The sequence below is a fragment of the Oncorhynchus masou genome, chromosome 33 (genome assembly GCF_036934945.1).
Source record: "Oncorhynchus masou masou isolate Uvic2021 chromosome 33, UVic_Omas_1.1, whole genome shotgun sequence".
Lineage (NCBI taxonomy): Eukaryota > Metazoa > Chordata > Actinopteri > Salmoniformes > Salmonidae > Oncorhynchus > Oncorhynchus masou.
Genome location: NC_088244.1, coordinates 44,321,555 through 44,335,178, shown reverse-complemented (window position 1 = coordinate 44,335,178; position 13,624 = coordinate 44,321,555). Strand labels below are relative to the sequence as shown.

The following is a 13,624-nucleotide window of genomic DNA, read 5'->3' as shown; positions in this document are numbered from 1 at the left end:
AAACACAGTCCAGTTCAAAGTGAATTATGGCAGGCCCTTGTGGCAAAAAGGTTTATTTTCATATAGGCCAACTGTAAGTCTTCTTTAGCTATGGCACACCAATCCTTTTTTGCTTATATTACATAGTATTGAACTGTAAAAATACACCTCCCTCTTTCCATCCTCCCAAAGTATGCACTCGTTCACCTCCCTTCATCACTCCATCTAAACCATGTCAACACCAGTCTTATATTTGTGTAGAATAGGGTGCATGTGGATTAGGACGAAAGATGACAATTGTTTGTACGCAAACATGACCTATGTGGTCTCTTGAGTTGAATCAACCCACATGATTTCGTTGCAAGCAATGACAACACCATGTGATATGTTCCAGACTATCGAAAAGGCAGGATGTTTTTGAGAACTGAGCATGAGAAATGAGTCATCATCCCTATTTATCCACTCGAAAGACGGTGAACAAACCAGTTGCTAGCTGACTAGAGAGGGAAATGTATCTGGTGAGTTATTTCTCTACTCAAATATACCGGCCTCTTCAGTGCCTGTAGGAATGTATATTATACCGTAGCCAATAACTCTTGAAGCTGAATAGCCTCATATGAAATAGTAATTCGATGGCATTGGACAGCCATACTATGAGACGTAACCTAGCCTACATAAATGTTATGATTGATTCTAAATTATAACACTGCTCTTTCTTCCAATAGCTGATCGATCTTTTTCTGCCGCTCCTGGTATTCACGCTCTGTGGCGGCAACGAGCCAGAGTCAGAGCCAGGCGCACTTACACCGACCTACATCTGGAGAGATGACGTGACAGGAGTTTCCTTTACATGCGACAAATGTCCTCCCGGAACATACTTACGGATGCGTTGCACGAAGGACAGCAAGACAGAATGCGAACCTTGCCCAAAGTCCCACTACACAGAAATCTGGAACTACATCGAGCGGTGTCAATACTGCAATATTTTTTGCACGGATGATCAGTTTGTCAGCGTGCAGTGCACCCAATTTCACAACCGAAAGTGCGAGTGCAAGGACGGGTTTTACATGAGACATGGATCATGTTTAAGGCACAGCAGGTGTCTGCCCGGCGAAGGGGTGCTCTCTAATGGTAAGTGATAATATAATGTTAGGCTTTCATAATAAAGATGCATTTTCCACCCTTATGTTTCCAATTGACTCTGCACACCACCAGGGTTTTCCTTTATTGTGGTTTGCGGATGATACACCATGTAGGCTATACGATCAACATTCTTATTTTCTAGGAACAGCATACACTGATGTGACATGTGAACCTTGCCGAGGGGGCTTCTTCTCTGCAGATTCCTCCAGCAGGAAATCATGTCAGAAGTTCACTGTGTGTACTTCAGATCGCACCACTATACCTGGCGACGACAGGCATGATGTTTACTGCTCAGCCTGTAAGAGTGGTTCGGTAACACAGGAAGGTGAGAGATTGATGTTCATTTGAACAGTATAATCCACAATAAATGTTGAACATTTGAAGATTCTGTCCATGCAGTTGTTTAGTCTTTTGGATACACATAAAAAACATGTATTGAATGACTAGTTTAATAATTGTATGTTGTTGTCACCTTCTTACCTACTAAAACTGACTGAAAAGCCTTTTTGTTTATCACAAATGGTGGTCTCATTTATTGGAATACAGTCAATTAATATGGTCTTGGTTGCTCTCTTTTCTCTCTCTCACTCCTTCACTCACACTCTCTCTCAATCACTCAGATGAAGCTATCTGTGATGGAGAGTTGATGGAATTCCTGGGACTGCAGATCCTCACATCAAGAAAGCACAAAAGACTGATGACTGTGCTCAGGAGGAGTGCAGGGAAAAACTTCACAGAAAAGTCAACTGTCCTAGACCTTCTCACAACTATTAAGAACAAACCGAGCAACAACAAACCTTTTGCGAATCGAATGCATGATATCCTGGACACAGACGGGCTGCTCCATTTAAGACGTAAAGTCAACAAATGGTTTCCTCATATGACTTTATAGGACTAATATATTGTAAAATGTATTTTTTATTTAAGCCTATATGTGTGTGTATATATATTATATTTATATATATATATATGTGTGTGTGTGTATATATATATCTATATATTACAGGTATATTTTTTCAGTTCCTGCTGATGTGAGGTCTGTCTTTTTCAGAAATATGTCAAAGATTAAAAACAACCTATTGTGAACCTGTCCTTTAAAACAAATAAACACTCAAAACATCATACACATGTGTCAAGTGCATTGAGCTCTGTAGGTGAACTCTGTAGGTGTTGGTGAACTCAGTAGGTGTAGGTGAACTCTGTAGGTGTTGGTGAACTCTGTAGGTGTAGGTATTGATGTTCCATCAAAGGTCATGCTGCACTTCAAATGGCAATGCATGTCACTGGTACTTTCAAAAATAATCCTCCAGTCCTAAACTACCTACTCTGACGAAGACCCATCATCACCTAATAAAAACATACAGACCTGGAGGGCCTCATTTGTAAAACCACCATAAGCACAGATTTGATTATAAATTGTACCTACAATGAAATCCACAGCAGCAATGTGATTTATGAATCTTGAACTTGATGTAAAAAAAAATGGCAATTTACATAGATTTTGCATGAAATTGTGCGATTTTTAAATGAAAATGAAACAACTTTATTTGATATAAAAAAATGTTTTATAAATGAGCCCCCAGGTACTCTCCATCTATGACCTTATCACCTGGCATTGAAATAAACATTTAACAACAGTAGGTTTATCAGCATGTTGTGCGCTATGCATAGTGGTTAGAGCGTTGGGCCAGTAACCGAAAGGTTGCTCGATCGAATCCCTGACCTGACAAAATACAAATCTGTCATTCTTGCACCTGAACAAGGACGTTAACCCACTCTCCCTAGGCTGTCAATGTAAATAAGAATTTGTTCTTAACGGACTTGCCTAGTTAAATAAAAAATGGTCTCCATGCATTACATTAGCCACAGCTACTAAATATCAACACTAGCCTATAAGTAATAGGTCAAAAGCACTGGCACCTCCAACAGAAAGTTCGTAGACATTTCAATCCACAAATCCATGAAATCTGCTGTTAAATGGCATCTGGAAGCCACTGCTAATGCTAAGAATCAGCAGTAGGACAAATCAACTGCAGCCTACAACTCAAATGCTCAAACATTTCAATCCACTTATGTGACTGTCAAAGTCCAGAGTTGGTCCTTTCCTATCCCAGTGGCATGTACTGACTTGACTTGGAACTCTTGGTATTTACATATAACTATGTTGAAACTTACTCACCTTGCAAAAGGTGGTCACCCTGGTTCCTCTGGGCAAGTATGGTATTTTTTAACCCACAGAGTCTATATATTTAAGTAACATGATAAATACATCCCCATCACAATATGTCTGTTAACATTTGATAACACAGCCACAAAGACAAATTGGCAAAAACATTTAACTTTAGGGTCTTAATTTAAGGTTAGGGTTAGGCATAAGGTTAGCAGTGTGGTTGGGGTTAATGCTAGAGTTAGGTTTATAATAACAAAATAAATTGTAGAAATGGGCTGGTTTTAGCCATAATTAAGACTTTGTGGCAGTGTTAACTAGTGACGCCTGAGCTACAGTCTTCTCACAAAAATGTCTGTAGCGTCCAAACGGATATGATCCCACCATCGAAAGCAGCGACTCTCACGAACACGTACAGTACCACTCAAATGTTTGGACACACCTACTCATTCAAGGGTTGTTGTTTTTTTTTACTGTTTTCTACATTGTTGAATAATAGTGAAGACATCAAAACGATGAAATAACACATGTAGAATCATGTAGTAACCAAAACCTGGAATGCTTTTCCAACAGTCTTGAAGGAGTTTCCGCATATGCTGAGCACTTGTTGGCTGCTTTTCCTTCACTCTGCTGTCCAACTCATCCCAAACCATCTCAATTGAGTTAAGGTCCGGTGATTGTGGAGGCCAAGTTATCTGATGCAGCACGCTCCTTCTTGGTCAAAAAGCCCTTACACATGTGAAAATAGCTTTTTTGACATTTTTGCAAATATTATTACGAATAAAAAACTGATACCTTATTTACATAAATATTCAAACCCTTTGCTGAGACTTGAAATGAATCTCAGGTGCATCCTGTTTCCATTGATCATCCTTGAGATGTTTCTGCAACTTGATTGGAGTCCACCTGTGGTACATTCAAATGATTGGACAAAGTCAGACAAATGTCTATATAAGGTCCGAGAGTTGACAGTGCATGTCAGAGCAAAAACCGAGCCACAAGGTCGAAGTAATTGTCCATAGGGCTCTGAGTGTCCATAGAGCTCCGAAGTATGATTCTCATTCAGAGACAACGAACGACACCTGCCTCTGATTGAGAACCATACCAGGCCAAATACAAAACCACAACATAGAAAAAAGAACAGACTACCCACCCCAACCCACGCCCTGACCAAACTAAAACAAAGACATAACAAAGGAACTAAGGTCAGAACGTGACAGTACCCCCCCCCCCCCCCCAAATGTGAGGACTCCGGCCACAAAACCTGAACCTATAGGGGAGGGTCTGGGTGGGCGTCTGTCCGAGGTGGCGGCTCTGGCGCGGGACATAGACCCCACTCCACCATAGTCTCGACCCGCCTTGGGAGCGGCCACCCTCGCCACTGACCTCGGACTGAGGGCCCTTGCCGCGGGTCCCAAATGGACGGGAGATTCCGGCAGCACCAGACAGGCGGGAGACACCAGCGGCGCCGGAGTGGAGGGCGATTCCGGCAGCTCCGGAGTGAAGGGCGATTCCGGCAGCTCCGGAGTGAAGGGCGATTCCGTCAGCTCCGGAGTGAAGGGCGATTCCGGCAGCTCCTGAGTGAAGGGCGATTCCGGCAGCTCCGGAGTGAAGGGCGATTCCGGCAGCTCCGGAGTGAAGGGCGATTCCGGCAGCACCGGAGTGAAGGGCAGCTCCTGACTGACGGGCGGCTCTGGCAGCTCCTGACAGACGGGCGGCTCTGGCAGCTCAGGACAGACGGGCGGCTCTGGCAGCTCAGGACAGACGGGTGGCTCTGGCAGCTCAGGACAGACGGGCGGCTCTGGCAGCTCAGGACAGACGGGCGGAACTTGAGGGAGGAGACGGGGAGATAGCCTGGTGCGTGGGGCTGCCACAGGACCCACCAGGCTGGGGAGACCTACAGGAGGCCTGGTGCTGGAGGAGGCACCGGATGGACCAGGCTGTGGGGGAGCACTGGAGCCCTGGTGCGCAGCCTTGGCACCACTCCTCCCGGCTGGATCACCATTTTAGCCCGGACCATCCAGAGTGTAGGCACAGGTTGAACCGGGCTGTGGGTGAGCACTGGAGATCTGGTGCATACCACTCGCACCTCTCCCTTCGGCTCCATACCCACATTCTCCCGGCACATTCGGAGCGCAGGCATAGGACGCACTGCACCCTCCCAGCGCCCCGGAGACACAGCACGCAGCGCAGGCATAGGATACCCTGGGCCAAAACGGCATACTGGAGACCAAACACGCTGGGCTGGCACGACACGCCCTGGCTGGATGCCTACTCTCGCATGGCATTTGCGGGAGGCTGGTCTAAGCCCACCCGGCTATGAGCACATACTGGCGACACTGTGCGCTTGACCGCATAACACGGTGCCTGACCAGTACTGTGCTTCTTCCGGTAAGCACGAGGAGTGGGCTCAGGTCTCCAACCTGACTCTGCCACACTCCCCGTGTGCCTCCCCCAAAAATGTTTTCGGGGCTGCCTCTCGTGCATGTCGCGCTGCTGTGCTACCTCCTCATATCACCGCCGCTCAGCTTTCGCTGCCTCCAGCTCTGCCTTGGGGCGGCGATATTCCCCAGCCTGTGCCCAGGGTCCCTTTCCGTCCAAAATCTCCTCCCATGTCCACTAGTCCGGAGATCGCTGCTGCCCGATACCACGCCGCTTGGTCCTTGGTTGGTGGGTGATTCTGTAACGTAATTCATCCTCCTCTGGCGATAAGGAGTAGGAAGGATCAGACCAATGCTTAGCGTGGTATGTGTCCATGTTAATATAAAATAAATCAACTGAACACTGAATAACAAAACAACAAAGTGAAAGAACGAAACAACAACAAAACAGTCCTGTCTGGTGAACACACAAAACAGAAGACAATCACCCACAAAACACAGGTGGGAAAAGGCTACCTAAGTATGATTCTCAATCAGAGACAACGAACGACACCTGCCTCTGATTGAGAACCATACCAGGCCAAGCACAAAACCACAACATAGAAAAAAGAACATAGACTACCCACCCCAACTCACGCCCTGACCAAACTAAAACAAAGACATAACAAAGGAACTAAGGTCAGAACGTGACACTGAGACAGAATTGTGTCGAGGCACAGTTCTGGGGAAGGGTTCCAAAACATTTCTGCAGCATTGAAGGTGCCCAATAACTTCATTCTTATGTTTATAAAGTTTGGAACCACTGGGTGAGAAGGGCCTTGGTCAGGGAGGTGACCAAGAACCCGATGGTCACTTTGACAGAGCTCTATAGTCCCTCTCTGGAGATGGGAGAAACTTCCAGAATGACAACCATCTCTGCAGCACTCCACCAATCAGGCCTTTATGATAGAGTGGCCAAGACAGAAGCCACTCCTCAGTAAAAGGTACATACATGACAGCCCGCGTGGAGTTCGCCAAAAGGCACCTAAAGACTCTCAGACCAAGAGAAACAAGATTCTCATGTCTGATGAAACCAATATTCACCTCCTTGGCCTAAATGTCAAGCATCACATATGGAAGAAACCTATCAGGGATGGCCCTATGGTGAAGCATGGTGGTGGCAGCATCATGTTGTGGGGATGCTATGGGGATGTTTTTCAGGGACAGGGACTGGGAGCCTAGTCAGGATTGAGGGAAAGATGAACGGAGCAATGTACAGAGTGATCCTTAATGAAAACCTGCTCCAGAATGCTCAGGACCTCAGATTGGGGGGAAGGTTCACTTTCCAACAGGACAAACACCCTAAGCACACAGCCAAGCCAATGCAGGAGTGGCTTTGGGACAAGTCTCTCAATGTCCTTGAGTGTCCCAGCCAGAGCCTGGACTTGAACCCGATCTAACATCTCTGGACAGACCTGAAAATAGCTGTGCAGCAACGCTCCCCATCCATCCTGACAGAGCTTGAGGGGAAATGCAGAGAAGAACGGTAGAAACTCCCCAAATACAGGTGTGCCAAGCATATAGCGTCATACCCAAGAAGACTCGAGGCTGTAATCGCTGCCAAAGGTGCTTCAACAAAGTACATCCCAACCTTGAAGCACGTGGGTGGCAGCATCATATTGTGGGGGTGCTTTGCTGCAGGAGGGACTGGTGCACGTCACAAAATAGATGGCATCATGAGGAACAAAATTATGTGGACATATTGAAGCACCATCTCAACACATTGATCAGGAAGTGACAGATGAAACTGACTCAGTTATATCACCTCTGTCAGGATGAATGGGCCAAAATTCACCCAACCTATTGTGGGAAGCTTGATGAAGGCTAACCAAAACATTTGATCGAAGTTCAACAATTAAAAGCAATCCTACCAAATACTAATTGAGTGTATGTAAACCTCTGACCCACTGGGAATATGATGAAGGAAATAAATGCTGAAATAAAAAATTCTCTCTACTATTATTCTGACGTTTCATATTCTTAAAATAAAGTGGTGATCCTAACTGACCTGAGACAGGTAATTTTTTACTAGGATTAAATGTCAGGAATTGTGAAAAACTGAGTTTAAATGTATTTGGCTATGGTGTATGTAAACTTATGACTTCAACTGTATGTCAATGCAATATATATTTTTTTAAACTTTAAATAAATTAGCAAACATTAAAAATAAAAATAAATCTTTGTCATTAAGGGTTTTGTGTGTAGATTGATGAGGGAAAAAACAATGTAATCAATTTCAGAATAGGGCTGTGACCTAAAAAAAAAGTGGAACTGTCAGGATTTGGCCAGGGTTGTTCCGTGTTTTTGTCAGTAGATGTCCCCATTGTGCTTTTTGTCCCTGTGTTTTTCCCTTGATCCCCATTATTGTTTGCACCTGTGTCTCGTTTTCCCCTGATTGTATTTAAACCCTTTGTTTCCCTCAGTTCTGTGCTCTGTGTTTGTATGTTGGCACCCTGCCCTAGTGTTCTGTGTGCTCTTGTCGATTCCGGGTGAAGTTCTTGTAGTATTCTGTTTTTTGTTTTTGTTTAGTTTTAGTGAGTTTCTTTTTAGTTTTTTTTTTGTGTTTTACCTACCACCTTTTGGATTTGCCATTTTTTATTTTAGGATTTTTTCTTTATTAAATACACCGTCTAAAGTACTGCTGTGTCTGCCTCATCTTCTGGGTTCTGCTGTCTATTCGTGGCTCAGTTGGTTAAGTGACTGTTTCTCACTCCGGAGACCCAGGTTCGAAACCGGGTCCTGACAGGAACGAGTTAAGGGGTCTGAATACCTTCCGAAGGCTCTGTGTGACGGTGACAAAGAGTGTGCCCATGAAAACTGATCAAACACACTCGAAGCCTAATCATGTTATTATATAAAAGTAATATGGTAAGTCGACGTCACCGACCTTCTAGCTATCGCTGATCCATTTTTCATTTTCCATTGGTTTTGTCTGGTCTCCCATCACACCTGGTTCCAATCCCATCAATTGCATGTTGTGTATTTAACCCTCGGTTTCCCCTTTAAAAAGTTAAAGAACAAAAAAGGGCTCTTGAGGCCGATGCTGCTAAATATACAATATACAGACAAAATAACTGTCAGTAGTATATGATCCATGTCAGAGTCGTTCTCTGTTTTCTTCCTACTTCGACTGCACCACAGCAGATGATCTGTAATTTCTCACAAACACAGCACTCATCCCTACTATAGTATGCTAATTAGGGAAGGGGGATTCGGAGGAATATTTAGACACGAGGCTACTTGTAATATAGCGTATCAAGTTGTTAGATTGGCCTAACATAGGTTAGGCAATATCCATCTACTTGACATTTATACAATTATTTTACTAAGTCTTTAAGTATAACAATAAAGGTGAATTAGGGGACTGTCTGTACATTTTCATTGTTTAATCAATGTTAATTCGCTTCTAATGTCAGATTACATTACATATGGCCAATGCACTGAAGAGTGGAAAATCCCACCTTCTCCCGCATGTTTCATTCACTGAAAGGTGCGTCACCTATTGGCAGAAAGATACGCTTACACAACACTGTCAAGCGGAGCACAGCACTGGAAATCTACCCATATCCACATAAAATAGTCTCAGCATTGTTCTCTGACAAACACAGAATGTTGTATATTGAATTCAGTAGAAGAAAACAGAGAGGATGAGAGAGACCACCAATTCCGTAATGTAGCCAAAATATTAATGAACTGGCAGTCTCTCTCTCTCCTTTTCTCTCTATTTTCTTCAATAGAATTACATGTAGCCTAATATTTACACTCTTATCTAAAGTGTGTAGGAGGGAACAGTTGAAATGAACTAATTCGAAATATGTAGTTAGGCTATAAGGTATTATTGTAAGCCAATGCTCATCTAAGGCATTTACTCAGTGATTTTCTTCTTTGTCTAATAATGTGTTTATTCATTCACATCTTCACATTTAAATGTCCGTCATAAACCATTCCTAAGGCATTTATACATTGTGTGTTCAGCACATGAATAAACCAGTCTTTTTGCTGTCCCTAATCTAAAGTCAGTGCTATTTATACTTTATGAATACTTTATAAAGGTTTAGAGTGACCAGTGTAATTTCTAAAAAATAAAGATGACCATGCCATTGGTAGACAGTCCTGCTGTACCTGGCAAAAGAACAAGCACAGAACACAGGATGTTCAAGGAAATATATACACATGTGTGAATAACTAGCTTACAAAAGTGGGAGTAGTGACTAATAAATGGTAAGCAAACGGTTTAGAAATACCTTATAAGTGGTTTATTATGGAAAGTGTTACTCTAGGATGTTGCAGATTCTTGCTATTCTGGTTAATGGTGTGTATTCTTTCCCAGACATCCAGCATGTTTCTTGGCATATTATTATGCATTCTTTTTCACTTTCTAGTTTATTACATGTATGGAGAAACTGGAAGGTAATGCCAGTTATTTTGAAAGTGATACTGAAAGGTCATTCAGGGTTGGATTGATAGATTTAATACTGTGGTTAGGGCTTGGATGAAAATGGAATGGAGAAAATGTTTATTGAGAAATTGGAAGGTAATGCCAGTTATTTTGAAAGTGATACTGAAAATTAACTCAGGGTTGGATTGATAGATTTAATACTGTGGTTAGGGCTTGGATGAAAATGGAATGGAGAAAATGTTTATTGAGAAATTGGAAGGTAATGCCAGTTATTTTGAAAGTGATACTGAAAATTAACTCAGGGTTGGATTGATAGATTTAATACTGTGGTTAGGGCTTGGATGAAAATGGAATGGAGAAAATGTTTATTGAGAAACTGGAAGGTAATGCAAGTTATTTTGAAAGTGATACTGAAAGGTCATTCAGGGTTGGATTGATAGGATCGGGGTTGGGACTAAATGGAATTTGGATCACTAGTAGTCACCCCTGCAAATTACATACACATCACCAGGCTCCATGCTTTGTCTGCCCACACAAAACCTATTCACTTACTTACTTTGTTACGTCACTGACAGCAGCCACTGCTGCCTTTTAATCTTTGCATGCATGTGTTGTTATGAAACCAGGTGGGCCTATCATTAAACAAGATCATCTTGATAGTGCACATTATCCTCACAATACACAAAAGTCTTAACCCACACAGTGACACAAACAGCTACCCTCTTTCAATGGACTATTTCAGAAGCACAGATTTTATTCAATTACACCCGAGAGTCCTCACGACATGGACAATCTCTTGATATTATGCAACATTTTCTCTCGAGGGTTTCTAGACATGCAAGAGTGATTCACCCACTCACTTAAGGTCATGTAAATAACAATATACATACTTGTCAATAACCAACAATCAATTATTGTAAAATCTAATATTTGTTGTCTTGTCTTTAGTTTGCCCGTTTTTCATTAGTAGTAAAATATAAATTTGTTTTACAAAGTAGGAAGAACATTATTTTTGACAAAATTACCGAAAATAACTTCACCAAATCAGACCTGGGATTACTCATCATGAACTGGAAGAAGCTTTTTCCTTTAATGAGTCTGACAAGAAAGATATTATGCTCTCCCGGGAACAGGCCCAGATTCCTGTCATTGTGTGAAGAAAAGACGGAGGAAAAGAGGATGCAGATCAGTCTGCCTTTTGAAAATCTGTAGGCGAATGAGTAAACTCCCACTGCCATCAATTCTCCTTGCTAACATGCAATCATTGGAAAATAAAATGGATGACCTACGATTACGATTATACTACCACCCAGACATTAAGAACTGTAACAGTTTCACCGAGTTGTGGCTGAACGATGACACGGATACTATATAGCTGGAGGGACTTTCAATGCACCGGGAAAACCGTCAAGGGTAAGACGAGAGGTGAGGGTGTGTCTTTTTGTCAATATCAGCTGTTGCGCAATGTATAATATTAAAGAAGTCTTGTGGTATTGCTCGCCTGAGGTAGAGTACCTTATGATAAGCTGTAGACCATACAATCTACCAAGAGAGTTCTCATCTTTATTATTCATAGCCGTCTATTTACCACCACAGGCCGATGCTGGCACTAAGACCACACTCAAGCAACTCTATAACGCCATAAGCAAGCAGGAAAATGCTCATTCAGAAGTGGCGCTCCAATCTCAAAAGCACTCCACACTGCTCTTTTCCACCTGGACAAAAGGAACACCTATGTGAGAATGCTGTTCATTGACTACAGCTCAGTGTTCAACACCATAGTGCCCACGAAGCTCATCACTAAGCTAAGGACCCTGTGACTAAACACCTGCAACTGGATCCTGGACTTCCTGACAGGCCGCCCCCAGGTGATAAGGGTAGTCACAACACATCCGCTACGCTGATCCTCAACACGGGGGCCCCTCAAGGGTGCGTGCTCAGTCCTCTCCTGTACTCCCTGTTCACTCATGACTATATGGCCAGGCACGACTCCAACACCACCATCAAGTTTGCCGATGACACAACAGTAGTAGGCCTGATCATTTACAACGATGAGACAGCCATTAGGGAGGAGGTCAGAGACCTAGCCGTGTGGTGCCAGGAAAACAACCTCTCCCTCAACGTAATCAAGGCAAATTAGAGGATTGTGGACTACAGGAAAAGGAGGTCCGAGCACGCCTCGATTCTCATCAACGGGGGTTTAGCTGAGCAGGTTGAGAGCTTCAAGTTCCTTGGTGTCCAGATCAACAACAAACTATCATGCACCAAACACACCGAGACAGTTGTGAAGAGGACACGACAAAGCCTATTCCCCCTCAGGAGACTGAAAAGATTTGGCATGGGTCCTCAGATCCTCAACAATTCTACAGCTGCACCACTGAGAGCATCCTCACTTGGTTGCATCAGTACCTGGTTTTTCAACTGCTCAGCCTCCAACCGCAAGGCACTAGAGAGGGTAGTGCATACGGCCAAGCTTCCTGCCAGGCAGGACCTCTATACCAGGCTGTGTCAGAGGAAGGCCCTAAAAATTGTCAGAGGCTCCAGCCACCCTAGCTTTAGACTATTATCTCTGATACCGCACAGCAAGAGGTACCGGAACGCCAAGTCTAGGTCCAAAAGACTTCTTAACAAGTTCTACCCCCAAGCCAAAAGACTCCTGAACAGCTAATCAAATGGCAACCCAGACTATTTGCATTGCCCCCCCTGCCTATTTTACGCTGCTGTTTCTCTCTGTTTATTATCTCTGCATAGTCACTTTAACTCTGATGCTCTAATACTGGCATCTCTCCAACATAAACCAGACAGCTAACTAGCCAGCAAACGGTCATCAGCTAACCTCTAGCTCAGAAAGCTCTCGCCAGTTTGTACAACGCGATTCAATCAGAGCATACCGGACCTATTTTTCTCTCCATATCCCCGGATTCCTATCACAAGCTCTGAACCTTCTCACCTTCCGACCTTCGCAGCTAACGTCCCCTGAATGGTAGCTGTCTAGAGCACAAAGGACTGTTGGCTTACGAGGCCCATAGAAAACATTCCGAAGCCACTAGCTAGCAGTCAGCTATCCTTTGCTAGCGGTCATCAGCTACCTTTATCCCGGACAACTCTCGCCAGTCTGTACAGCGCGACTCAAACCAGAGCTAGTCGGACTTATTCTTCTCCATATCTCCGGATTCCTACCGCAAGCTCTGAACCTATTTTTTCATTTAAAAAAAACAACATTTTTATTACGATAAAAAAAATCCACTTGGAATTATAGCAGCTAACGACCCCTGAATGCACAGCCGCTAATCTGCGACCTGCTATCTAAAGCACATTGGACTGCTGGTTTAAGAGGCCCTTCTGACATATTTCTTCGTCCACTATACATATTTTGCCAATTGTTAGTTTATTTAGTTCCACCTCCCACACACACAGTGACATCACCTGGTTTAAATGCTATTTCTAGAGACAATATCTCTTTCATTATCACTATATGCACAGGTTTACCCCCACTGCATTCACATCCTACTAAAC

The 13,624-nt window shown here is 43.5% G+C and overlaps 1 protein-coding gene across 1 annotated transcript; it reads left to right on the top strand.

Annotated features, from left to right (window-relative positions):
* The first annotated feature begins 359 nt into the window (after window positions 1–359).
* On the top strand, window positions 360–2,246 carry LOC135527403 (tumor necrosis factor receptor superfamily member 6B-like). Its single transcript, XM_064955929.1, has 4 exons — window positions 360–497; window positions 705–1,110; window positions 1,265–1,447; window positions 1,743–2,246. The coding sequence occupies exons 1-4, from the start codon at window positions 489–491 to the stop codon at window positions 2,012–2,014; spliced, it is 870 nt and encodes a 289-aa protein (XP_064812001.1). The 5' UTR covers window positions 360–488; the 3' UTR covers window positions 2,015–2,246.
* The last annotated feature ends 11,378 nt before the right edge of the window (window positions 2,247–13,624 follow it).

What these genes read in the sequence shown, in the direction of transcription:
- LOC135527403 (XM_064955929.1), top strand. An exon ending in CGAAGGGGTGCTCTCTAATG is followed by an intron (nt 1,111 to 1,264) that starts GTAAGTGATAAT and finishes CTTATTTTCTAG; the next exon opens with GAACAGCATACACTGATGTG. An exon ending in TGGTTCGGTAACACAGGAAG is followed by an intron (nt 1,448 to 1,742) that starts GTGAGAGATTGA and finishes TCAATCACTCAG; the next exon opens with ATGAAGCTATCTGTGATGGA.